General features: G+C 38.8%; 1 protein-coding gene across 1 annotated transcript in view; it reads right to left on the reverse strand.

The window, feature by feature from the left end:
* Positions 1 to 27,737, reverse strand: part of LOC140228548 (uncharacterized) — a 146,082-nt gene that overhangs the window by 77,764 nt on the left and 40,581 nt on the right. Inside the window, exons 3-5 of the mRNA XM_072308780.1 lie at positions 12,335 to 12,629; positions 4,709 to 4,916; positions 2,912 to 3,028 (exon numbers count right to left, since the gene is read on the reverse strand). Coding sequence (XP_072164881.1) covers positions 2,912 to 3,028; positions 4,709 to 4,916; positions 12,335 to 12,616 — 607 coding nt within the window. The 5' untranslated portion in view covers positions 12,617 to 12,629. The remainder of the gene's footprint in view (positions 1 to 2,911; positions 3,029 to 4,708; positions 4,917 to 12,334; positions 12,630 to 27,737) is intronic.

The following is a 27,737-nucleotide window of genomic DNA, read 5'->3' on the forward strand; positions in this document are numbered from 1 at the left end:
GCTAATTTAAAAACACAAAAACACTGACTCTGACCCCTGACATGGATGTGACATGCAATGAATACATTTCTTCATTCAGTACTGTATTCCACGATCGCTAATGTAACCACATGTTGTGAAAATGTTTTGTTTTTTAAATTATCATTGGGAAGTCCCGATTCGTGAACAAATTAGACTCACTAAATACATGGCACATACAGTACATGATGAAGTATATTTTTTCATCTCAAGGGGACTATAGGAGGGGAATAAGAACAAGAACAAGAAGGATAAGGATGAGCAAGGAAAGAAAAGTGATAATAGAGGTAGAAGGAAAGGACTAGGAGCATGGACTAGAGGGATAAAATGAGGTGGTAGAGGAGGAGGAGGAGGAGGAGGAAAAGGAGGGGTAGGCATGGACGAGACATATGACGGAAGAGAGGCCAATAAACATGTGAGAAGAGAAGTAGTTTTATCTGTGGCAAGAAATAAAAGAGATCTAAAGGGAACTGAAAAGAAATGAAGCAGTCATATGTAATTATTTTGGACAAGGCAGCGAGAGATGTAGAGTGTTTTTGTGTTTTTAAATTAGCGTATAGCACCTGACACACAGACTTGATAAGGAGGGGACAATGTTATCCCATTGGAAAAAAGTAAAAAAGAAAAAAAAACACACACACTTTTTTTCTTGAATGTCAAAGCAATAAAGAGATGGAAACGAGAAACAGTATAAAAAAAAAAAAGCAAACAAATAAATGGCATGGGGAACTTGAGAGACAAGGAGACAAAAAAAAAAAGGAGAGAAATAAATAAGAGAGAGTGAGAGAGAGAGAGAAAGGGCAAGAGAGTAAGGGTAAAAGAGTCTCATGCACTTGGGCAGGGATATTAAATTTCACACGTTAGATAAGCCTTCCCACCCCATGTGAGAAGATCCCGATCGCAAGACGGCCCAATGCCAGCATGATAGCTCAATGATTCAGGCCTTTGGTTGCTTGGCACCCGGTCATCAGAATATTACTGTCAAATTTGTCACGCTACGGCGGGTGCCGGCCGCTAGTCTCGGGTTCGAAGCCCGGTTTTGAAATTTACCGCTGCTCTCGGGACACGACACACTGGCCAGGGTGCCGCTTGTGACAGTTGTGCCTGGTCACACTCTGCATTACCACATCCAATGGCATCCACAGAACAACCAACATTTACCCATTGAAATTACGGAGAGTCCATGGAGCAATAAGGGATATACTTGCATATTACGTGTATCTCTATGGGTATTAAAAAGCAATTCAAAAGTGAAGGAGATTTTGATATTCTCTTGTCCAGACATGAAGAGATATACTGAAGTTTTCAAAAAGCCTCCTGCAGAGCAAGGGAGATTTGGTAGCTCTGCAGTCTCCTAAATCGGTTTCTGTTTTGCTATTTAAGGTTTTTCTTCATGATTTGTTACAAGAATAATTTCCGATCTGCCAGTATTCCCTGTATTCAGCGGTCTATTTCGTAGACTAGAATGGCTTATTTCATTTTCTTTTTTCCCTCTTCTTCTTCTCCTTCTTTTTTTTTATGTTCAAAATTATGCTGCACCTTTCACCTCCTGCAGCAACTACTTCCAGCCAGCAAATAAAATCTTTCTCTATGGTATTTGTCCCCATAATGAAAAGCTTTCATTTTTTCCTCTAGTTTTTTCTATAACATGAAAAAAAAACAGCAACAACTATTAAATCAGCTAATTCCACATTCCACATCTATAAGCTGCTTGTGGAATGAAGGAACAAGGAGCAATAGAGAAATAATAGGACAACAGAAGGCAAATTCCCAACCACTAGCCATGCAGGGAACAGACTGTGCCGAGACTAGCGTCTCATAATAACAAGGGGTCGCTCACAGTGCACAGTGTGGCAGCATGACTGGACGAGGGACTTCCGTTTTATTGCGGCTACCCTCGGACAAATCCAGCCAGGGGTGTTGATGCACGCTATTTTTAAGTCCACCCTAATGGGATCCGATGGTTGGATTGCCCGTTGTCCTGATTCCGCTAACTTCAGCCCTGCCAAAAGTGATTTCGTCCTGGATTCAGGGGTTCAAGAGTCCCATCCTCTTTCCCCATTCCTGATTCTCTATCCTTATTCTGCTTGGTTTGGTCAAGTTCAGAATTGATCACTTGTTGCTTACCTCATATTTTTTTCAAAGGTACTTGAACACTTAATATTCTCATTTTGTCCAATAACAACTTCAAGGTCACAGACACACACACTAAGAAATCTATGCTAGCACAGGGAACATTCTATACAGTCAAGACAGTGCTTATTCTCACATTGAGCTGATAGGGCCTCTATATCAAAGTTGGGGGAGATAAGAAAAGAAAGGAGGAAGGCGCAGGAGAAGGAAGAAGAAAAGAAGAAGCAGAAAAAGAAGAAGAGGACACAGTCCTTCTTTCCCCATTCCCAAACTATCGTTATCTTATTTAATTGGGTCAAGTTCAAAATTGATCACTTATTGTTTGCCTTATTCTTTCGAAGATACTTCAACAGTATACGACTCCCACTTTGTCTGATATCAAAACTAAGGTCAAACACAAACGATAAGAAGTTTATACTTGCAAAGTGAACATTCTGTACGGTCAAGGCACTACTTATTTTCACAATGAGCTGATAACGTGAGGGGAAGGATAAAAAGAAGAAGCAGGAGGGAGGAGGAGGGACAGAAAAGGAAGAGGAAACAGGAGAAATATGATAAAAGAGAAGAGAGAGCAAGCAAAGAAAATATGGAGAAGGTGAAGGAAGAAAAAGATGGAGAAGAAGAAGCAGCAAAAAAAAAGACAATGAAGAAAAAGACAAATGAAAAAAAAAAAGATGAATAAAGGCCATCCTGTCAGCACATAAAGTCAATGATACTCTACCATTATGGCATTCAGAGGGTTAATATCCCGGTCACTCACTTTCATGTTCCTGGTCTTCGGGTGGCTGCTCAAGGTCCTCAAAGGTTACACCTGTATGAATCTCCACTCCAAAGATGAGGGCTACTTTGAGGACAATCACTTGGAGCTGCCGTATGCCTGGAGATGACAACGATTATATAGAGAAAAAGAAAATTGTCCTTCTTTGAGTGCATGGTTGCTATAATAGCTACACCATATGGAGTAGCATCATTCTATTACTAAAACATGACCATCAGGAAATACATACAATACTAGTGGCTCCTTGAATGAGATTTGCTTTTCCAACCCCTCCATTTAAACATTGTTCAGCAATCACTTAATGCATGCGTGGGCCCAAGGAAAAGGCCTCGTACTTGAATGATGCTTCTGACATTTATAACAGGTACTCTAAAACATCCACCTCCAATACCGAAACAAACACTCTTTGTGGTATGACAGCAGCATTCCTGGAATGTACTTTGAATCTTTCATGATACTATCACAGATGCTTTGACTCAGGTCTCTGCACTTCTGGTTTTACTTATCATTTCTTAGAACTTAACATAAGCTGCACAATTTTTTTTTTTTTTTTTTTTTTTTTTTTAGGGTGAAGGCTGGACAGGGGGTCAGGGGTCAAGGGTAACACCACCACCCCATTATTCCTATATGTCTAATTTCCTAGAATACCAATGAAATATTTGTATCTCCTGTTCTGTCACATTGATAATCTCAACAATTCTGAACAGTGCACTGAGAATGTAGATTTTTGCCATTGATTATTATATCTTCAACAGTACTTTCCCTATCAGAACATGTTTGTGTGACACTCGCATAGATTTATAAACAAAGTATGAAGTATTATCGTCACATCAACAGACGTGCTTTATGACTCATTACGTCTTCCATGTTGTATGTATCTTTATAGCAATACATACACATCTAATAGTGTCTTCCCTTGTCATGTTTTGGACTCAATGAAGAGTAGAATCCCCCCCCCCCCCTATAATTCTACAGATTATGTCTGTTTGGGAGAAGTTCTGGGCAAAATTCATTCTTATGTGTCTTTTTTTTACAGAATTCATGTTCATTGGGGAAGTTTTAGGTATTACATGTAAATGCGTATTTGCTCAGCTCTTGCAATGACACTGTTTTCTTCATAATCATTGTTTTTTTAATAATAATAAAAAAAATACTTCTGTGACAGAATTCCATTTTGTCATAGACAGGACAAGCAGAAGGAATTCAAAGATGGTGCCATATGGTATTGCATTGGTATGGTATGGTATGGTATGGTATGGTATGGTATGGTATGGTATGGTATGGTATGGTATGGTATTGGTATTGCAGTCCACTAACCAAGCAAACCATGCACTCATGACTTAAGAGCACACTCGACAGCTTTCATGAGCACACTCAGCAAGCATTAAATCATAGCTGGTTTGTCAAAAAGTTTGCTACTGTTATCTGTCATTGTCAGTAACCTAATTCTGATTGCCCTTTACGTCAAGCAAATTTGAATATCATACCCTAGAGGTACTTGAAATCAGAGTACACTGGACACAAACCCTATGATGTATTAAAAACCAAACATTTTTGCATGCATGAAACCTTTGCAACTTTTGCAAGGAGTCAAGATTCATGAAAGTAAAATGCATGCGAAAGTTTTTTTCTTTATGCAATGCAATGAATGCCTGAAGCAATTCTTGAAGTTTTATGCCGCAGAACAGGTCATTGGCTCCAATTCCAGACAGTTTCATGCTGCGAATGTTTTTGGTATTGGAGTTGATATAATCCCTTCCTCTTGTTGATGTGTCTTACTGATATGGTCAATGGCTCCAGCGCAGAATTTGCCAAAGAACTTCTTGGCGCCCAGGTTGCGGAGGTCTGTGATGAGGAAGGGCCAGAGATGGAGCACATTGTTCCGCGAGAAGCTCTGACGCTTCTCCACGATGACGACCTTTGCCCCCAGCATGGCGCACTCGATGGCAGTTCGCAGGCCACAGGGACCCGCCCCGATAATGAGAACCTGCACATGTTGGACGACAAATGGGAGGGCAATGCATTAGAAAAACGTAATGAGTGAATGGAAAAATTATGCTCAGCAAAGACATGAAGCACTGAAGCCTGTAGAAATGTAATGCACGTGATGTAATTGCTGTAAAAGAAAAAAAAAAAGAAAGGCTTTCTGACATACAAAGCACATTGGTCACTATGCTGGTGTTATGTCATTCAAAAAGCCCATGCATCTGTGACATGTATATTTTCAACAAGCATTTGTCATTTCCTTGTACAGGTGATTTTCAATATAGAGAGTGCACAATTCAGTGGAATGAAGAACAGCTGGTTCATTCTAATCGTCTCCTGACATTGTGATGTATTATGCTTTCCACTTCTGTAAACATCATTTTGAAAATAATTGAATTAGCATTTTTATCCTTTCCCCTGTCCTGCAGCATTTAACACTAAAAAAATGAAACAACAACAAAAAAGGCAATTGGAAGGATGCAAGCAGCACAAGGTAACACAAGTACACAGCCTAGAAAGTTTATCAGATTTTCAATGTCGCTTGTGTTTAGGGAGGGAAGAATGAACTCTCCTTATTCTCCACTTAAAAAAAAAAAAAAAATATTTTCTATCACTCCATTTCATTTTTCCTCCATTTCATTTTTTCCTCTTCATAACATCTGAAAATATAGACAGAGAAGGGGAAAAGCCCCACTAAGATTTAATCTATTAATCATAGATTAACATTATTTTGTGATTTCAATAACACATTGAATAAAGTATCCCTGTTGAATACCCTGAGCAATCTTGAGAATGTGCAATCCCTCCCCCCCCCCCCCAAAAAAAAAGGAAGAGCAAAGAGATGTTAACAAAACAGACTATACAGCATGCGTGTACACAAAACATGAAGTAGAGCTCATTGAGGCATGTTTAATTTTAGGCATTCAGCTGGGAGAAGAGAACGTGGCATATGGTGTTGGTCGCTGTTGCACCACCACCACCACACCACCAATGATCTGTCCAGGGATGACAGATTGGTGCCTGGCCATCTGCAAATTGCCACCACTGCCATCACCATGGCGACATTGTTAAAACGTGATCAAACCACTAACGACAGCCCGATTCACACAATGCCAGCCAAGTTCAACACAAAGCCATGACTGATGATGGGCTATGGTAGCACATTAGCCTTTAAAGGGTGTGTACAGTTCTGGTCGGGGTGAGGATTTAGCTTTTAACGTTTTGCGAGATATTCAGAAACCACTCTATGAGATGTCAAAGAGCATGCAATTCTAAGGGGTATCAAAAGTTTATTTGATGAAAATCGGTTTTGAAATGGCTGAGATATCCAAAAACAAGGTGAAACAAAGAGATCCTAATAAAGGTGGGGCATGTCGCCTTTTATTATTATCACTTTTGGGGATATCTCAGCCATTTGAAAACCAATTTTCATTAAATAAACGTTGAATCCTTCTTAAAATCACATGCTCTTGCATATTTCATAAGAGGTTTCTCCTTATTTCACTTAGGAATGTTCAAAACATGAATCCCCACCTCAACCACTACTGTACAGTCCCTTTAATGTGCAAATAAATACACTGATCTATTCTAAAGGCCATTGTATTAAAAACTGAAATTGCTTTTCTGACAGACCATAGGTATATCACACATACAATTGCCTTGTTAAGTCACAATGTCATGCCACTCAACAAAATACATTAAAAGCTATTTTGAAGCACATCGGTATGACCCACATCACAGGTAAGGATGTTTACACTGAAGATGTCATTACTATTCATACTGCTCTGTAAATCCAACTCGATAACCAACTGATCAAATTTTCTAGAATGTTTGCCGACTGTGAGCAAAATCAGATCAAAAATCGCTAGAATGTTTGATGACTGTGAGCAAAATAAGATCAAAACTATTATTTGATGGCAACCGGATACTGTATACGCCATTTATTTCATGAGTCTAAATTTTCGCGAATCGGAAATTCCCGACAGTTTCGCGAGTGGTTAAAGTCGCGATCGTGGAGTCCTGTACTAAAGAGGAATGTACACGCGATCAGAGTCAATATTTTCGCGTGTCTTTAATTTCGCGAAGAGCACCCGACTCGCGAAATTCGTGAAAATAAAAACCTCGCGAAATATTCGGCGTATACAGTAGATGAAACTCTTTAATGCATATCTGGCAATGCACCAACAATATTTGTCCTGTTTTGTTTTGGCTTTGGTCTTTGGTCTAGTCCCCCGCAAAACACAGTCTGTCGCTTAATCACTGCCAAAAATGTCTGAGGGCACATACTCTGCATTACACCATTCCATAATTATATCTCTTCCCATGCCAAGCTTTTCTCTTTTAATACAGTTATTTTCACTTCAGTGTGCTCATAGTCTAATTGACCTGATTAATGAGATTCACTCTACAGTAACGTAACACAACACCTCTGACTTGCAGGTGGGTGACTGGGGGCCAAAACAGAATGAATATCTTCATCCGCCATGAATGGCAGGAGCCCTCCAGCAATCACAGGGAGTAAAGAGGGAGGGGGGGGGGTCTTTTTTTCTTTTTCTTTTTCGTTTAATGGGGAAGGAGAAGACAGAGAATTAAGCCAGGGAAAAGAGTAAGAAAGAATGCAAAGGGAGAGATCAACTGATGGGGCTTTCAACTGATGACTCATAAGATGAACATGTCACGTTACTGCATTATTTCTTTCATGATCAAGTTAAGATACACACCTATTAAATAACTATGAGCCACAGGCAGTTAGGAAAAACATTAAAATACAATGTGCACTCAAAAATTCTCACTGAATCACAAACCAGTGTGGGGCTAATATGAACAAATTTTCCATTAACAAAATGCCATTTGTTGATGAAATTTGAAGATATCTACCCAGTTCAGAAAAAAAAGAAAAAGAAGAAAAAGAATAGGGGTGATTCACTCATCCTCAGAGTGCATAGAGCACACCAGCCATAATAGTTAGGCTTCTGTAAAAGAGTGAATGACATGACAGCCTATAGTCAAGCTTCTAATCGTACTGTGGTCTGTCTGCTCGCTAGGACAGACATCAAGAAGCCCGGTATCAAATACGATGTGACAGCTGCTATGGAATTCCCTCTGTATTGCCCATGTCCATCGGCTCAGCGAAGGGATTCTCCGCACAGCCTTTAAGCACCCACTACAGCTCAATATTGTACAAAGTGAGGTCATGGACAAATCATTGAGGGCATCTCGTTAAGAAGAAGGGATGGGGTGGGGTGGGGTGGGGGGAGGAGAGATCCTGAGGCTGGGTAAAAGCTGCTGTTTGCATGACTCATTAGAATTCCTGAATGCTGCCCGATGTCGATGTACGGGACAGACTGGAGCAAGAAATTCCAGCAGTCTTACTTTTCAATGCATCAGTCTTCCGGTTTCATACCGTGCCTCTGCATGTGCGTCGTCCTCGCCATGTGAGGGTACAGCCGCATCTTTGTTTCATGCTTTCCTCTCAACTCTAACAGCAGCTTTCCTGTGCAAGCTGTTTCTCATTTTCCCTTAGCTGATGGTATTTGGTATTAAGACTACATGAAATTCTCAAACATAAGATGTATACACCCACACCTTTTTGCCATTTCAATTTTCTTAGCATGTAGATTACACAGCCAGCAGACTGCCCAGGAATTCTAACAGAACTTTACAGCACATGCATACAGGGATGAAGTTTCACCTTTTAGTGAATGCAGAAATAGGAGTTAAATGTGTCAGAAAAATTTGATGAATACAGAACAATTTTGAACAAGTTATCAGCTTTCAAAGTCCTTGTTTAAATCTATGTGTCATCTACACTAGATAAGAATGCTATATCAGTTTGTGATGTAACAGAAGTGAAACAATTTGATTTTTCTGGCAGAATGACAGAAGGAAAAACAAATAAGCATTACCTTGACATATGCCAATAACAAGTCAAGAGAATGTGTACTTTTCATTAAAAACATATTCTAAACACTTTAAACTGTATCATTAAATCTTTCAGTGTATCATCAGTCAGATAACTGCTAATTTTAGATAGATAATTATTTCCCTGTTTATCTTCTTTTTTTTTTTCCACTTGGGGAGGGAAGAAGAAGCGTTGTAATCTCTCATTAGCAAGTCTTAAAAACGACTACGCAAACATAATTTTATATGCTTTTACTGGCACTCTGATTGATGAACTAAAACGAATGATGCTGATTATGATAGGAAGGGGAGCAGAAGCCACAGATGACAAAAGCTCAACTGTGGAATGCAGCTTGAGCTTGTGGGAGAGTGGTTTTAATGTCAGTGGGCGTGATTTCAGTGATATAGTGGGAGTGGTTGTGGAAGTGATGTTGAAGAAGTTGCAGCTAATGATAGCACAATACGTTTAAAGAGCTCGAGACAGCAATAAAGACCAGCCTACTAAATCTATTCTTCATCTTTAACTTATCTTCATCACTATCATACTGTCATTGTGCTGATAAATGTGCTCTTTTTGATTTGGGGAAAATGTGTTGAGACTTTACACAGGTGACATTCATGCCACATTTGACATTTTTACAAGGCAACCCCCAAACAAAGAACACAAAATGTCTGTCTAATACAAAGATTTCGAACTAAGTGCTTCAATAGGATTCAAGGGATTATCTTGACACTGCCTTGTCCTTGTGAAACACATATCCTATGCTCAACAATCATGGTTAACCATGAAACGCATAAGCTTGCAAAACAAGTTAGCTTTATCAGCGACTAACAGAGTGTCCATGAAGGACTTATTAATCCAACTACAATCAGCCGCAATCGCTTGGCAGCTTTCACATTCAAAATCCTCAAAAGAGACCGAATCAGATCAGCTTTTGGGTCGAGTCCAAGCCTCCTGAATTCCCTTATGGCATTGACAAGCATGTATCATGGGTGGAAGACACAATGTGCAAAGTAACAAGTCTTGTTTCATCATTAAAACTATCAAAATATTAACTGGTTTGTTAGAGATGATGGGTTTGGCAATTATGCGACAATGCCTGTCTAATCATCCATTTTGCAATATTACTGGTTTGTTAGTGATAAATGATTGGACCAATATGTACCATAATTTACCATCATAATCTACAATGCACTGACGTAGGAGGCATGTGTTTGCTGAAATTTAAGAATTCCCCTTGCCTCACATAAATTGGCAGTTCCAAGCTTTCATAATTTACAAAGGGTGTGGTTATTATACCAACAATGCAAATAAAATGTCATTTGCCACTAGCTAATGGTTGCAAGGGCCCCCACAATGACTTTATATTACAACTTTTATACATGCTACTTTATGGGCTATTAGCAGATATTTAACTATGAGGTCATATAGCAGATACTATATTCATGTTCCACACTTGCTTGATTCAAATACAAGCAGAAAGCAACAAGAAGGCAAGTCCACACACTGAAGCTACCAGAGGACTTTCAATATGTATGGATTTGTTAGAAGATGAATGTAGTAGAAAGCACCAGCACACCAGTACTATGGGTTGACCCGACAGCTTTTGTAAAGTTGTGTCAAATATAATATGTATCTGCCACAAATTATTCAGTTCAACAGGACTATGTGAAATCAGGAGGTTGCAGGGGATTACGAAATATATGTTTTATAGACTTGCCTGTATGGGCATTTTGGCATGGGGCCTAAAACCATACATTTTTCTTGCTTGACTGTGAGGTTTCAGTTGACCCAAGCCGGAGCAAGTGGGCCTGTAGCATCCTGATGTTGGTAATCTGCTCTGCTACGGGTGTGGGGTTGGGGCTGGGGGGACTGCAGGGAACAGAACTGCTGCTGATTAGAACGAAGCACATGCCCTGGGTGGAGTTTTAATGTAATCTCAACAATGACGCAAATCCTTTAACGAACTTGATAGAGTCAACATTGGCAGACCTCTCCGTGAACTGAACCTAGGTCACTTGCACTGAAGAATAAAGATAATAACGAACCATTCTTATAAAGGGCACATCATAATATCATCACTATAATGTGTTCTAGGAAGGAAAAGCCTTTCCAGGACATGAGAAAGACGAGAGTTTGACTGTCAATGAAATTATATCACTTAATTATTAATCATGAAACGGAGCGTTTTGAGGGCAGCTTTAAACTCATCAATCGTTTCTGATGTTCAATCTTGTCAGGGACGTTATCCCACAGTTTATGTATTTATTCAATCTTGTTTTCACAGGGTGGCTCCATCAGTGAGTGGAACACTGTTGTTTACTGGAGGCCCTGCATGGACAATAATATTCATAAACAGTTCAGGGAAAGGCGATGATTGAAATGATCTTTGGCCATAACCGTGTGTGTACATTATCCAAGTGGAAACAAGTAAGAATTTGGACTGAGATCCATTAGGTGTCTCCTGGGATGATATTGGACCAGCAATTCATGAATACACACAGACAAGCCCCACATTACGACAGACACTGTACCCACAAAAAGGAAAGTGGCATGTCAGATGACTATTCAATAATTCTTATTGAATAGCAACAGACTCGAACAAGTTCACCCAGGGTGAAGACTGCAAATCTGCAACTCTGCAGGACGCCACAATCATTTTGAAACCCAACCCAGAAATTTGAAGAGCTCAGGCAAAGGAAGAGAATCCAACAGAGAGTGAAAGTGTACAAATGCTCAGTCTTCCACCGGTGTAAACTCGATACATTTTAGAATTTGTGCGAGTTGAGCTTGGAAGAATGTCATGCCTATAAATAGTTTAAGGAATCAACCAATTACAAAAAAAAAAAAAAAGATTGCAAGAAAAAATACTGCAGCCTTTGCCTTACGTCATGATGATACATTGTATGTGCAACAAAGTTGTCTTAATATCTAGTGAAAAAGCAGACTCGGTGTGATAAAACTGCTCTCAGACAAAACATGATAAAGTACACGTTGTACCTACCGGTAAATCCATTTGGGGAATCCCACCCAATTTGCAGCAATTTTCAATCAATTTTTATAAATCCTTCCAATCATAAGGATGATATTCATCAATTGGGCTCATTCTACTCTTTCTGCTTCGCATACATGTTTGACTTTTAGTTCTTTTTTCTTGTCTGCTGTTTTTTTGTTGTTTGTTTTTGTTTTTGTTTTTGTCTTTTTGTATGGGGGCTGGTGTGTGTGTGTGTGTGTGTGTCTTTATCTATTTTTGGGAGGGGGTAGAAATGCAGGGCCCTGTTTGTTTGTTTGTTTTTATTTTTCTCTCTCTCTCTTTCTTTTGACTTTTTTATTGGTATTTTTCTACAAAGTGTAAGAACTGGTTTGTCCAACAAGATCTATGCTACATATGGACACCCCCCCCCCCAAAAAAAAAAAAAAAAAAAAAAAAAAATACATCCCTCGACATGCAACATCTACAGAACAGGGCAACCCACAACCTACACGGTTTGGCACCCATCCTTACGGGGCCAACTTACATTAGTGTTGGAGCATGCCTTGCCCTTCTTGTATTCCTTGCGGTTGGCCCGCTTGTCCAGCTTGGCCCAGAGCGACTTGGCCTTCCACGAGTTGAGCTGGGACTTGAAGTGGTGGTAGAAGTTGTGGTGGTCGGTGAAGGGCTTCAGTCCCAGCTCCTCGCATAGCTGGAAGAAAGTCTTCAGGATGCCCTGGAACGTGCCAGCCTGGATGAACTGGTCGTAGAGGAGGTCCTTTGTGCTGCCGGGCGGGCCCCCGTTGGACTCATCTTGTATGCCCGGCATGGTGGACAGGGGTCTGCATATGAAGAAGAAGAAAAAATAAAGACTACGTTGATAATAGAACTGAAGAAAGTTTCCTTGAGATACAATGTACATGTGCGTGTGCACTGCAAATTGAAATACATAACATGGGGACCATCAAATAATAATGAACTATTAACCTTTCTGGATACTTTTGCACAAGGCTAAAATGGCACATTCACTCTGGACATAGAATGAATGGAAAATAGGAAATCAAACAGAGCACATTTTGTTATTCACCTAGTAAATCACCACCATTTACTACCCAAAGGTGCACAGTTTACGTAACTGTCGGCCATTTTGTGTAATCAAGGTTAGCCGTGCCATAAGTAGCTCCATGGTCATACCTTTTCAACGTGAATTATTTTGCAATGGTTGAGCAGATGTGATCTGAGACAAGTCCCCTTGGAACATCAAGAAAAACAACTTTTTCATGTGTCTTTGGTTTTTTTCTTAGCAGCAAAAAAAAAAAGAGAAAAAAATCACAATACTACAAACAGAAGGGAAGCTCCTATGCATTTTTTCCCCTTCAAATGTCAAAGCTTTTAGCTACAGTATTTGTGACAATATACTTGCATATTGGGAAAAATGCATTGCAAAGAAAGATTGGGGAAAAAAATCCACAAATCAAAACATAAACACACCAAATTTACATCACAAAATTCAAGAAACTACAAAGTATGCACATTCCTTGCAGACATTTCCTCTAGGAATTTAGAACACAGAATAAAATTTAATCTCAGTGCATGCACGGTTGGGTGATATATAACACATGGAGGGCTTTTTGATCCAAATACCACATTAATGGGAGAAATATTTGAAGAATGCTTTTTATATATGTATAATTTCAGCAGCCTGGATGAAAATTCTAACTGATACTGGCATCACATTCACATAGGACAGTTCGTCACTGGCAACATGGCATATCAGCAGTCTAAGATTCGAGTGTGCATGGTGCTCACACTAGCTAAAAATGCACAGTTTAAGATTTGAGTGTGCATGGCACTCACACTGACTATGCACAGTTTGCTATAGTCACATGACTGGCAGCAGGGACATCATTGTTCAGACACCCAAAATAACTCTTTGTCATGAAGCTGGTTCAAGAAAACAGAAATCTCAAGGAAAATTAATTCTAATATCCTGTGTACTGTGCTAACAAAGGCTTTTTAATACTGATGCAAGATGCAGCGTTACGTCAGGGAGGCGAGGTTTCCAACCTCCCTGGGTTCATTGTGTCCTCAAAGGGAAGGGAAACAGACTGGAGTGAGGCATCATGGGAAACCACAGGGCGATTGTACCTTCTTTTTTTTTTTTTCCTCTCTCTGTAGCATATTGAACAAATAATTTCATAATCCACACACAGTACTACCTTCAGAACATATTTCATCTCGAAATGAAAAGCTAGAATGCAATTTAACAAAAAGCAAAAAGAGTCTCTACAGAGTTTAATTGAGTCTGTGAGCTATCATACATCTCAACGGCAAATAATCCAAATTTTCACAAATTGGCCTGTAAATGGTACTCAATATCAAAATGGCCTTTGTCAAATTCTTGCATTTACCACTTCTGAAAGGTTGAAAATATATGCCTTTGTTCTCTGATTTTTACCTTTGAATAATAAAAATTTCTTCCATTAACCATGGGACAATTTAATTTACCTAACTTGGGTTTAAAGGGGAAGGCTAGTAACTGATCAGTGGGAATCAGTGGAAATGCTGGGAGATGATTGTTCCAATCCTTATGGGATTCATTCAAGAGTTCATTGTATATCTATTGTTGTGTGAAAATGATTTGCTTCAGAATGGTCTCATATTCAAGTAATGTGCAGTTTAATGCTTCCAGGTTAGCGTCCATGGTCAGTGACGGAGCATTAATCTGCACATTACTTGAATATGAGACCGTTCTGAAGCAAATCATTTTCACACAACAATAGATATACAATTACAATGAACTCTTGAATGAATCCCATAAGGATTGGAACAATCATCTCCCAGCATTTCCACTGATTCCCACTGATCAGTTACTAGCCTTCCCCTTTAATCTTAATGTCACCTTTATTATCTAGAGACTAAGAATAGGATGTTAATGCACACTTGGTCTAGCAACGTGCAAGGTCAGATTCCACATTTAAAATTGGTCTGGTCTCTAGTCTAGACATGATACTAGGCACTACCTTTGGCCAAGAAGCAAGAACATCTTGCATCATCCCAAACATTTTACAAATGCTATGCCATCAGCTTTAATGGTTGGCAAAAGCAAAATGAATAAGAAAAATATGAAGAATTTATGAAGTTATCAAACAACACAACAACTGAACTGTATAATGAATAACCCAAGACAATGATATGTGATTCACTGTCTTCAGAGGAAACATCCATAAAGCAACATTAATGTAAGGAGTGCAGTCTAGAAAGATAATCATCTTGTGTCTATACAGATATCAAAATGAACACGTTATGCAAAGCAAACCCAAGCACTTATTCACGATGTTTGAGGTTTGTAACATTATTGGGCCTGATCTATTTACACGTTCTGAATTTAAAAATATCATCTGCACTGATCAAAGTTTGAAATGATACACACCTACACCCAACCTACATCAAGACAATGATATGTCTTCTCAGAGATTTCATGACGAGAAAGATTATGTGTACGTAATGTTGACAGATCCTCAACAATATCTGACTCACAAAGTTTCCACCCTGACTAATCCAATGCATTATTAGAGTTAAACCTTATATGAGCAGTGAAATCTTAGCCAGCAGCAATGAGCGCAAACTGTTAACCCATTGAAGACTGTCCCGAGAGCATTCAAACCGGTATTTTCACATTTCCTGCAATAGACATGTGTAGTAACAAAGTTTCGGGAAAACAGTATTTACCGTGAAACCTGCAATTGTTTTTGTTTTTATGAAAAAAAAGACAAAAAATGCATTTTGACCCCTTGAGGACAGGCTGTTTTGCTTTATAACATGCATTTCAATATTACACGTTCTGCTTGAGTATACTCGGGACTTGTCTTCAATGGTTTAAAATATTGCACTTAAGTATGAGTTGGCATCTCTGGTTGATGGCATCATCACTGCAGTAAATTTATAGGAGTGGTTTGCACTAATCACTGCTCCCTGAAAACATGTGAACCTTCAAAATCTCTTTCCTTACAATTCTAGTTTGATCAAAACCTAGGCCATTTTGCTAGTTTGAGATTACTACAGCCATCCAAGTCCACTTGAACATCGGGCAGAGTTGCACTTTAACTTTGCTCTCAAGAGTTTGGCTGATGACGACAGCAGCAGTAGATACCCCTCTCCTAGGCAATAATCTCTGCTGGAGGAGTCCCCCCACTTTCTCTTCACTGCCAGCAGCGATCTGACACCCTTAATGAATGAGAAATACAGATGTCAGCATCACTCAGCATTGTCTTCCGATATACCAGGGGGCAATTTAAAACCGTGTGCTGGTATGGCCATGGTCTCTGAGTGGAGACTATATCTCCTTGGATTCCTTCTTCAAGCTTTTGAATGTCTTCTTCTTTTTTTTCATTTCAAATAAAATTTATTCACTTCCAATCAAATAACACAAGAAACTTTGGTATTACTGTATTAAGAATAAGTTTTTTAAAGATTAATTGAAATAATCATACATTTGCATGTTTCAATATCTCAAATGACATGGCACTAGTACAGCACTTACTGAACAAAAAAAGAATGGAAGTATACTATGGAAACCCATCCCCCAAAACAATTATCCCTATAGCTAACCTAACTACCCTTCCTAACCATACTATTTTACTAAACACTACCCAAAAAAAAGGGGGGAAAATGTTATTGAAGTATTCAAAGGAGACTTCACACTCACTCACACACACACACACACAACAGAGACATTTTCTGGACAAATGGTTCGTTCCCTTTCTTCTTCTTTTTTTTTTTCAAAATAAATTCATGGATTAAAGAATATTATGGAATAGTTTTCCCCTAATTTTCTTCCTGATTATCTTGAATGAATATGTGAATAGCAATATCTTGCTAATACAGTTGTAATATATTACGGTGAATACAGCAGTTCTGTGAGTTTCTACTGTCAACCGACATGACAGAAAGCACAATATTTATGCTGGTAGGCTACCAGGATGTACACTGTATTTAGAATGCAGCATGCACATAGGGTAAGGAAAGGGACTGATGAAGTACATTTGTACATTGTATTTGCCACTGTCTGAAGTTTTTCATACCATCTCATCTATAAAGGAGAACAGTTGATTTTCTCAGAGCTCAAAACTGCTGGAGGGATTTTTTTTTTAATGGATAAATTAATCAAACCTCCACATGTGTAGGTACACTGACTAAAGTGAAGGACCTACTTTTACAAATAAAATACAAGAGAAAAGGTTCTCTTTGTAACTTGAAACACACACACACAAGGACAACACTGCTAAAGAACAACAAACAAAAAAAACAGCAAGTTACCTTACATGGTTGTCTCATCTTCTTTGATCAAGCAGAACCCATTTGGGGAAGGAAATGACATAGACAATGACTCCAAATAAACCGTAGGCAATGATGACCTTTGGGGTATTTTTTTTTCCTCCTATCCCCTCGTACAGCTTGGCACATCTTCCATTCAGATGGTGTATTAAACAGTACACCCTACCAGGCAGCCCGCAGAGGGGAATTCCTGCTCAAGATCCGTTCTATAGGGCTGTTCCAACTGGGAAGTAGCACAACATTTAAGACCCGTAGCGTGGGGATTCACCGAGTGGGAAGGTGGGCCCGGTTCAGGTAAATTCAAGAATCCCCGTAATGAATTGCATACAGATTTATCACTGATCTCTGTAAGTATACTCACAGCCGTAGAATCTTGACTGGAGTCGACAGTTACTATGTGTTTCAATGCACACATACCCCGCCACGTGGGTTATGGGCACTACTTGTGGTTTCGAATGTAGCCCCAGTGGGCAGCGAATGAAGACCAATAGAACTTGACCACCCTATCGGGTCTTTAAAGTGCAATTCAGCACCATGTGCACGTTGGCTTTGATGAAGGGAGAGGTATCAGACAGCTAGAGTTGTAAAAGTTTCTTCAAAATCGGACCAGAAATAAGAAATTTAATTACAGATGTCACATTTTTTATGGACTAAACCTTTCAGGGGGGGGGGGGAATATTACTATCACTCATTTCTATCAAAAGCAACAGAAAAGTGTTTTCTTTGAATAAAAATACAAAAACCTGTTTGGGAATTTGAAAAAAACAACAACAACCAACAATTCATATGCATCACATGAAACTGAAGCTCTATATAGCTATCTTATCTTGGCAAGTTCCAGTTGCCAAAGGAACCATACATGTACATCATGTACAAATTGTACAGTATGTGTTCTGATTCTGTAACCATTATTTACATTATTTACATTTTATATTGTCAAGATTCGTTTTTTCAATAAACTGTCATTTTCAAGCAACCAAGCAACAACTAATCCAATTTTGTATGAACTCCTGAGCCATCTATGCCTGACTTTTAAAAACGTGTGTGTGTATGTGAATCTGTGCATGCAATGAGATACAGGCGATGTGAAAACATTTTCTTTCTTTTTTTTTTTTTTTTGACTGCATGATCTCATCCCAGCATCAGCCTCCTCTAGCAATTGATATTTGGGAATAGATGATCACTTGTTTACATCCATGCAAACTTGCATAATGCTGCATTTTCTGGAGGTCGATGCTACAAGGGACCTCATGGTGCGCAAACATGACATTCTTGAGCACATGTACGTCTTCGCGATGCTGCTGTTCATACAGACTTTGCATGTTCCTTCAGAAGCTTTCGAAAGGGCAATCCACCTTTCTGACGATACATCCTGCAGACCCACGCCTTCTACGTAAACAATCTGCCAGTTCTCATCCGCAGCGGGTCCCATCTCGTTCCTCGCGAGATCAGATTCAACTTTGTTAACGCCGATACGGCGCGTAAATCCAGCTTGTCACATTCAGATTGTGGTAGCAAAGAAATTGTCAAGCACTCGAAACAGCTCATAAGTTCTGCCTCAGATACAGGGTATAACCCTAGAGTATTAATCCACCTCATCTTAATACACTCCACAGCAGCTTGCTGGAAACACATCACCGAAATTAAATATGGATCACAAGCTTGCCTGCAACATACATACTCAAGGGCCCCCCTTGGAAAAAATGAACATACTGCCTCCCCCCTGGCATCATCGTGGACAGTCAAGTATAATATGTACATCAAAATCAGAGATTATTGTTCTCGTGGCCACCAATATGTTTCCAATTCCACAACAGGTTTCTTGAATTATCTTGTACTGGCTCCAAGGTTCTCTTGTTTTGTTTGTCTTGACAATCATGTTATTGTTATTTTTTTCTGCTTGCAATCTAATTCAATATATATGTGTGTCCTCATAGGTCTTCATGGATTCTGCCCTGATCTCAGGTAATATCTTCCCTTTTCTCATATGTCTGTCAATTGCAGTAAATCATAATTTCATCAGGGATTGAATGCTGATCACAAAAAAACAATAATAATAATAATAATAATAATAATAATAATAATAATAATAATAATAATAATAATAATAATAATAATAATAATAATAATAATAATAATAATAATAATAATAATAATAATAATAATAATAATAATAATAATAATAATAATAATAATAATAATAATAATAATAATTTTATCACAAAAGCCTCCTGTCAGATGCAAGACAATTTTCTTCCCTCTGCTTTGTTTCTGTTTTGTTTGTTTTTTTAATATAAAAAAATGGTTTTACTTGCTCAGAAAACCTAACACATTCCTGTATGCTACGTGAATACAACAAGCCTACAGGTATGAATGTATGTCAAGCCACCTGTGTACTTGGTATTATCCTTTCACAAGTTTGCATGCTTCTACATTACTCAACTACTTCTTCTATTTCTCAGGTTTTACTCTTGCCCCCTTTTTTTCTACAGCTACTGCTGATCAATCAAATACTTTCATAATGTACAAATACTAGACAATGTTGATGATTTTACTTTAACACTGTCAGAGTCTACTAATTAATTTTTGATCTAAAAACGTTGTAAACTTGTCTCGATCATTGCCTGAAGCCACATGGAGGGGGGGGGGGATAGAAGAATATTGATTATGTATGCTTGTACCCCTCAGATCCCCCCTTAATATAAGTACGAACATCTCTATCATCAGCCAATAATATTGCATCAACTTATATTGCCCTCAAGAGCTATATTTACATCACCGGGGGCAGGCATGCAAACATACATAATTTGCACATGTACGGCATCCTGGCAGCAACATACTTACAGGATGCTGCTAATGTTCATTACATGCGTGAATTAAGGCATAATCAGCCTCAAACTTTATAAATATTGTTCTTGTTTTTTCGTCTTCTATTAAATGGCAAATGTGGGTCAAGGTAGCCAAGGGCATATTGAAGTATCCAAATAAGCCTCTTGGAGGCACAGAAACACACTGGCTACATACTTGCATGAACTGTTTTTACTGTTTTTGGTTATAGTCCTTTTTTTTTTTCATAATGCAATTGGATTTGCCCCTCTCAAACCTCTATGAGCCATTACATTTCCTCTATCTACAACCCGTTCTTGCACATTGTATGGAGAAGCAAACTGTCAATGACAAAATTTTTTACGCACAGATCAGAGTTACGAGGTAGGCCTACGTAGTTTTAACAGTGCAATGCCCTGTGGTCTAGTATCCACACATTTATGTATTTGTGGGAGCCGATACAATATTTATTATTGCTTGCCGGAAACCACGTTGACAGACAATCCTACAGTAAAGTATTAACAATACAGTTGTAAGAACCTGGACATGCTAGAGGCTCAAGAAAAGACTAGACAACCAATGTAAAGTGCTAGGCACACTGACAGGAAACTTTATGATATTAATATCTGGGACAAGTAAAGGAAAAACATGTAATTTGATTTCCCATAACAAGATTAGTCCTTACTTAGAGGAAATTGCTAAGGAAGCTAAAACACTGGATATTTGATCATTTACAAAAAACAAAACAAAACTGTGGTTGGCACTCAGGGGACGATCGTTGCTTCTATAGTGATATTATTATACGCATGGGTATAATGTGGGCATGCAAGTTTCCAACCATGGAGCTGGGAGCTCAACTCTAAAACCAATGATGGGATTAATCAGCAGGTGATCACCGGGAAATCCCTCGTTTGGCAAACGAGACATCTTTCAATGCCACAAAGAAAGAGGAAACAATAATGGCCTCTCATCGCTGCATCGTCAGACAGTAGCACGAAGAACTACTGAAGGCACAACCACAGGTAAAAACATTGTTTACTTTTCTCACACTGCACCATGCAGCCAAAATGAGTCTGTCTAGAATAGCCCCAGAAGCACACAGTCTTCAAGATTTAGCTCTCTGAAGTTTTCAAGTTACTTTTCTTCTTTCATTTTGCTATGCACATTATATCATCCCATCACAAGAATGAACACTTACAAAAAGGAACAGATGGTGTGTCCTATCTAATTTCCAGGGGAAAAAAACAAACACAAACAATTTGGATCATGCAGTTTAGATTTTCACAACACCATTGGAAACATTAAGTCCTGAATGAGGTTCATCTGACTGGTGATTTCATAGAAATATGTTTTTCTTTCACAACCACAAAAATTATTTTGTACCTTTGTGAGTACTTTCACCTCCTACTTGTGGCTTCTTCAATTGATATCAGGAAAATCGCTACACAATGAACAGATACTCGGGCCAATATATTCTCTCACATGTATATGATACCATTCCCTCACGTCCAGCGTCATACCGCCATCTACCACACAGTCTGAAGAAGCCACTAGAGGAGGTGAAAGTACTCACTAAAGTACAAAATAATTTTTGTGATTGTGAAAGAAGAACATATTTCTACCACTGGAAACAGTCTGAAGTCGTACAGAGTAAAGAAATGGGTTGGTAGTCATTCACTCTGCTACAAAGTTTCACTTGAACCAATTAGAAGAAATCAGTGATTATTTTACTTTTCGAATAAAGTTATACATCTGTCATCTTGCAGTCTTAAGTAAAGGCCCTGGGAGTAGGCACATCATCTAATAGATGTAAGCCAGTAATATTTTTAGCATCACTTCCTTAGAAACCGTGGCATGCGCCAGCAGTCCCCGACAAGCAAGGCAGGAAGTCATAGCATTCGGCGAGAAGGAAACGGAGGATGCACAATCGAAGGATTTATCGATAGACCTTGAACAAAATTGCTTCCTGTACATCCGACCAGGAACAACAAGAGCTGAGAAAGCATACACCCCCCTCCCCCTTCCCCATCCTCTCCCTCTCTCCCTCCCATCTTACCATTCTCCACCACCAAGTGAGTCAGATTGGGAGAGATCACTGCAGGATTCTCTGGAAGTGTTATTTTCCTCTATAAAATATCTTTCTTTCCCTCTTTTGCTTTTCTGTGAATGTAAGATGATGGCATTTGACAATAATTGCAGCCCGTGTCAGAAACTTTGATGGTATTAAGAGAGATCTATTCATTATTTCCATGTCAACCTTTCATAGAAGATACAGTTTATCATTCAAATCACAATGCAAAAATAGATAGGGGTGTGCTTCCTTTGCGAGCAGAAGTTGAAACGTTCAGTGCCATCCACTTCTATTTTTACTCCAAATCTGTATCATACAGACTACAGATGAAAGGGCACGGTGGGGTGACCATCTTTTTTTTTTCTCTCTTTCTTCTCATTTTCATCAACACATTGTTGTAGCTTGCATATCATAAAAGGCAGCGCCCAAGGCAATGGAGGACACAGGGTTGCTCCCTCAATTGCTGGGGTGACCCCGATGTGACCCCTGTCCCCGTCTGACCTTTCACCCTCCTGTCCTCAAGATCCCATTAACCAGTCTGCCCAGATAGCTGGTGGCAGCCCCCCCCCCCCCCCCAACCTTGACAAAATAAAGGCAGGCCCCTTTCAGCTTGAGTGACAGGAAGAGAAAAAACACAGCCCAAAAAAAAAAGGGGGGGCACACTTATTTGAAGCCAGCCAGGGGGGAAAAAAATAAGAAAAATACAGAATTCCAGTTTGTTTGAGAATGAGCTTGGTTCCCCCATTTATGCGCTGCGGCGAGTGTTTTCATGGCACACTGAGCTTGTTGATTTAGTTCTGCAGCACTTTTGTTGTCAATAGAATCCATACACAAGCGGCACAATATGTCTGTCTGTTCCACTCTACCTAGATGTGTTCAAGTTCTTGCATACTTTGCAGGATGTGGCATTGACATGTGCTTGGCAATGTTTGAGAAACAGAAGGAAAATAACTGGGAATTTTAGACGAGCAATAATCAGAGTGTTTCTCATTTTAGTATCTTCGGAGAGGAAACAAAAATATAACAATTACAAATACGTACACAAAGAGTGTAAAAGCTGTGGTGCCAAGTAATAGTGGCATAAAGCTAAGTCACTGGTGGGTCTAGGGCATGATGACATAATTTTTCCTTTCTATCATCAGTTGCAAAGCACTTTGACACATATCAAACATGTACATGTAGGGTATACATTATTCAAACAAAAATATGATACATTACTGAAGTTCCAAGACTATGTAAAAAAAAAAAAAAAAAAAAAAAAAAAAAAGATAAATGATTTTAAGGAGGGAATATACAGTTTGCCAACACATTGCATACACCACAGCTCTGCTATACTGCAACATACACTATTAAAGGCAAAACACTGGTGTGGACTGAAATGGCAGAGTATGGAGTAGATCTCATTCTCATTATGAAAGCAGACAGCCCGCAAAAATACATGCTAAGATAACCACCAGTTAATATCCTCACATGAGATCTGTTTTGCCACATGAATAATGTGAAGCAGCCCCGTTGGGTGCACATTAAACAAGCAGGGCACCATTACATTTAGAATAGAGCATAATCATGCCGTAATGTGATTTGCATTTCTAATTCCAAAACTCATCCAAAAAAAAAAAAAATACTGAAGTTATCATACATCACTGCAAGGGATAATTTGCGCACCAGCGACATGCGTGCACTGAACCTTGTACTAAACCCAGTTCATTCTTCGGTCAGCGCAAGTGAAGCTTGCATCTGGTTTCTTGCCCAATACGATGTGAAAGATGCAAGGAGCGCTTTTTTCTTTTCTTAAACAAAGACACAAACAAAATTTAAAAAAATCTGAAACGAGATATGAAACTCGTCAGACTGACGAGTTAGGTGATACGCTTGGGGTTATCAGATGTCGGTCATCTGTGATCGACAAAGAAAAGAATGTGATATAGACACCTTGAAGTTATAATTGAGTTTGCATGCAAAACCGTTTCCCTAACCTCTCGGCCACGGGACATCCACGGAAATGGTAAGGCAAAAAAGAAATGTATAGATATTACAGGGAGAAAAGTCAATGCCCACTCAACCAACGTGGCCGCGTGAACATGTATTGCATTGCTAGACGGAAATGCGGCCTTGTAACTACTGATGTCGCTATGCCATTTCTGGCAACTTGGGAAAAATACGTGCCGTAAACATAAAACCTATAATCGGCTGGTTTTGATACCTTGCCTTTAATCACAATTTTCAGTGTGATGACGTCATCAAAGTACAAAACAATGATGTGGTCTTGAAAGACAATTGTTCAAAGTACAACACCTTCGTCGTCGTCATTACATATTATGATCAGTTTGACAAAGTCAGCCTGCAAAATTTTGCAGCAGTCGAAGCAATATGGTCTCCAACACAAAAAAGAGGGATATGGTGTGTGTGTGTGTCTGTGTGTGTGTATAGGTGCGTTTATATACGAATGTGATTTCTACATGGACGATATATGTAATACAAAATTGAAGAAAAAAAAGTAAAATAGCTAAGTAATTTGTTTCGTGATCTTGTGGGGTTCGAACCCGCACGTGTGCAACCTCACGTCTCTGAGACGTCGCCTTTAACCACTCGGCCATACGTCTCGACGAGAAAAAAAAGAGGAACGTAAACTTATGTATGTGAAAGATGAATCAGGAATCGTTTTGTCCACATTCCATTCTCATTTTCAGTTTTAAACTGCAAAATTGTCAAACTAATAAGGAGATTTCAAAGAATAACATGCATGATTACTGCAGCTTATTGTCTCAGTTACCACACACTTAAGTTACAGAGGAAATGGAGCAAAATCATCTGAGATAAAGGTGCTTAAACGTTGTCAAGTTAATGCACATAAAAAAAAAAAAATCACCTCCCATAGAGATAACACGTAAACTTGTCTGATTTTGAGTCTTTACCTTTAATAACAATTTGAAGTATGATGGTAAGTCTTCTTGAACCAAGAGTGTGGAACGCAAGCTTCTACGTGAAAGATGAATCATGACGATCACCCGTGACCGACACATCTTCAAAGGGATCAGTTATTAGAAGTGGAAGCCCTCGTGCCAAGCATATTGTCTCAGCAATTCCAAAGCAATGATACCCTTACATTTATGCATACCATAATTTCCCTCTGAAATCAATGGTAGGTATATTCATGTACAATTGCTTGCCTTGTCCATAAACTTTGCTTTACAAACTTTCAGTGAAACGTGTCATAACATAATTCTGTAACTCCATTAGCAGGGATTGACTTCATAAAGAAAGATATATCAAATTGAACGCTTAGCGCGTATAACTAAGGGGGATTTTAGCCTGATGCTCTGTTCTTCACTGCTCAGATACCAACAACACTCATTACCTACGGCTATGTATAGAGAAACAGCCATGACGAAAATAAGTTATTCCTTTTCTTTGGCAGATAGACACACAACCCCTTTAAACCACACTATAATTGACATGGAGGGACATGAAAAAGTTCATTACTACTACTGAACAGTGATGCCTTCTACTCATGTGGCACAAGATACCTCTATAGCAACATAAAACCTGTCTGCAACTCCGTTATTGCGTCAAACAATAACATCCTGGAATTTCAAAGAGATGAGCGAGACGCCATACACCTGGCCTAGAGTTAATTCATTCAGTTGCCATTCCTGCTCCAGTTGAGTTATGCAAATTATTTTCCGACCTGTCTTGTGACAATATAACAGGAACAAACGTAGAGAAAAGGAAAGGGAAAAGGAAAGGTGGCAAGCGGGGCACTGTACCAAGGGCAATTTAAACAATACGTATGATAAATGAAGCAAATCCAACCTAGAGCCTCCGACAAAAAAAAAAGAGGAACTTGAGCGACTGTGTGTCGTGGGGTAGTATAATTGATAAGATAATACGATAAATGACATCGATCGGAATAAAGCTGAACTGCCAAAAGAAACACAAAGAAAGAGAGAGAAAAAAATGATAGCGTCCTGCGGGTCTCGAACATCTCGTCCTAAGGTAGTGCATAATGACCATGCAGCGCGCTAAGTGACTATAAAGCCACACGGCTGTACCGAAGATTGGATGTGAAATTTATCTTTAATCTTTTTTTATTTATATATATATATATATATATATATATATATATATATATATATATATATATATATATATTTATCTTAAATATTTATACCATATACAACATGAAAAAGTTCATTACTACTACTAAACAGTGATGCTTTCCATTCATGTGGCACAAGATACCTCTATAACAACATATAACCTGTCTACAACTTCGTTATTGGGTCAAACAATAACAACCTGGAATTTCAAAGAGATGAGCGAGACGCCATACACCTGGACTAGAGTTAATCAATTTAGCTCCCATTCCTGCAAGTTATTTAAACATACATGTTCCTACCTATCCTGTTACAGTATAACAATAACCAATGAAGAGAAAAGGAAAGAGCAAACGAAAGGTGGCAAGCGGGACACTGTAACAAGGGGCAATTTACAACATTAAGTGTGACAAAATTAATGAAGCAAACCCAATCTCCAAACTCCAATACAAAACAAGGGAAATAGAGCAGCCGTGTTCACGGGTTACGTACACTTGATAAAGTAATACGATAAATGACATCGGAGTAAAGCTGAACTGCCGAAAAAAAAAAAGAGAAAAAAAAAGAAAGAACGGATAAAAGTCCTGCGGGAGTCGAACCTCTCGCCTTCCGGTATGGCGTTATGAACAACCAGCGCGCTAACCGATTATGCCACATGGCTGTCCTGAAGATCGAGTGCGAAACTTAAATCTAAATACTATCGTGACAGTGTTGACTTGTGATGGCGCTATTCAACTTCCCACAAGTGGCAGCGTGGATTCGATCAATATACAGTTGCAAAGAAAAATTGGGAATCGTTCCGTACAGATTGCATTCTCATTTTCAGTTTTAAATTGCAAAATTGTCAACCTGATGAGGAGATTTGAAAACATAAAATGCATGATTACTAAAGCTTGTTGTCTCAGCTACAACATATTTATGTTTCAGAGGAAATGGAGTAAAATCAGATGAGGTAAAGGTGCTTAAACGTCAAGTCAATGCATGGTTTAAAAAAAAATCACCTCCCATAGACATAACACGTAAACTTGTCTGATTTTGAGTCTTTACCTTTAATCACAATTTCTAGTATGATGACGTCATCATATTTCAAAACCATCACATGGCCTTGAAAGGCAAATGTTCAAAGTGCAACATATCTGAATTTGGGGTAATATTGAGCTTAAAGGGACAGTACAGTATTGGGGGAGATGAAAATTGGGCTTTTAACTTTTTGCGAGATACCAAGAAAACACTTATGATAAAGCCATTTTAAAACCAATTTTTATCAAATAAACGTTGAATTCCTCGTAGAATTACATGCTCTTTCATATTTCATAAGAGGTTTCTTATTATCTCACCAAAAAAAGTTAGAAACTTGAAATTACGTCTCAACCAAAACTGTACGATCCCTTTAAACAACAGAGATACGAGCAAATGAATGTCAGAAACAGTACCTCAAAAAAATCAATTCCACTTTCTTGATTTAAAATGACGATATGATGACGTCATCGCGTATTCCTGGCAATACTGATACTTGGAATGTTACTTACAATTCATATACTTTTGTAATATGCAATAGAAATATAGGGTCAACGGACGATTTAAAGAGCTATGGTGAAATAAACAAAGACATGTTTTTT

The sequence above is a fragment of the Diadema setosum genome, chromosome 5, assembly GCF_964275005.1.
Source record: "Diadema setosum chromosome 5, eeDiaSeto1, whole genome shotgun sequence".
NCBI lineage: Eukaryota > Metazoa > Echinodermata > Echinoidea > Diadematoida > Diadematidae > Diadema > Diadema setosum.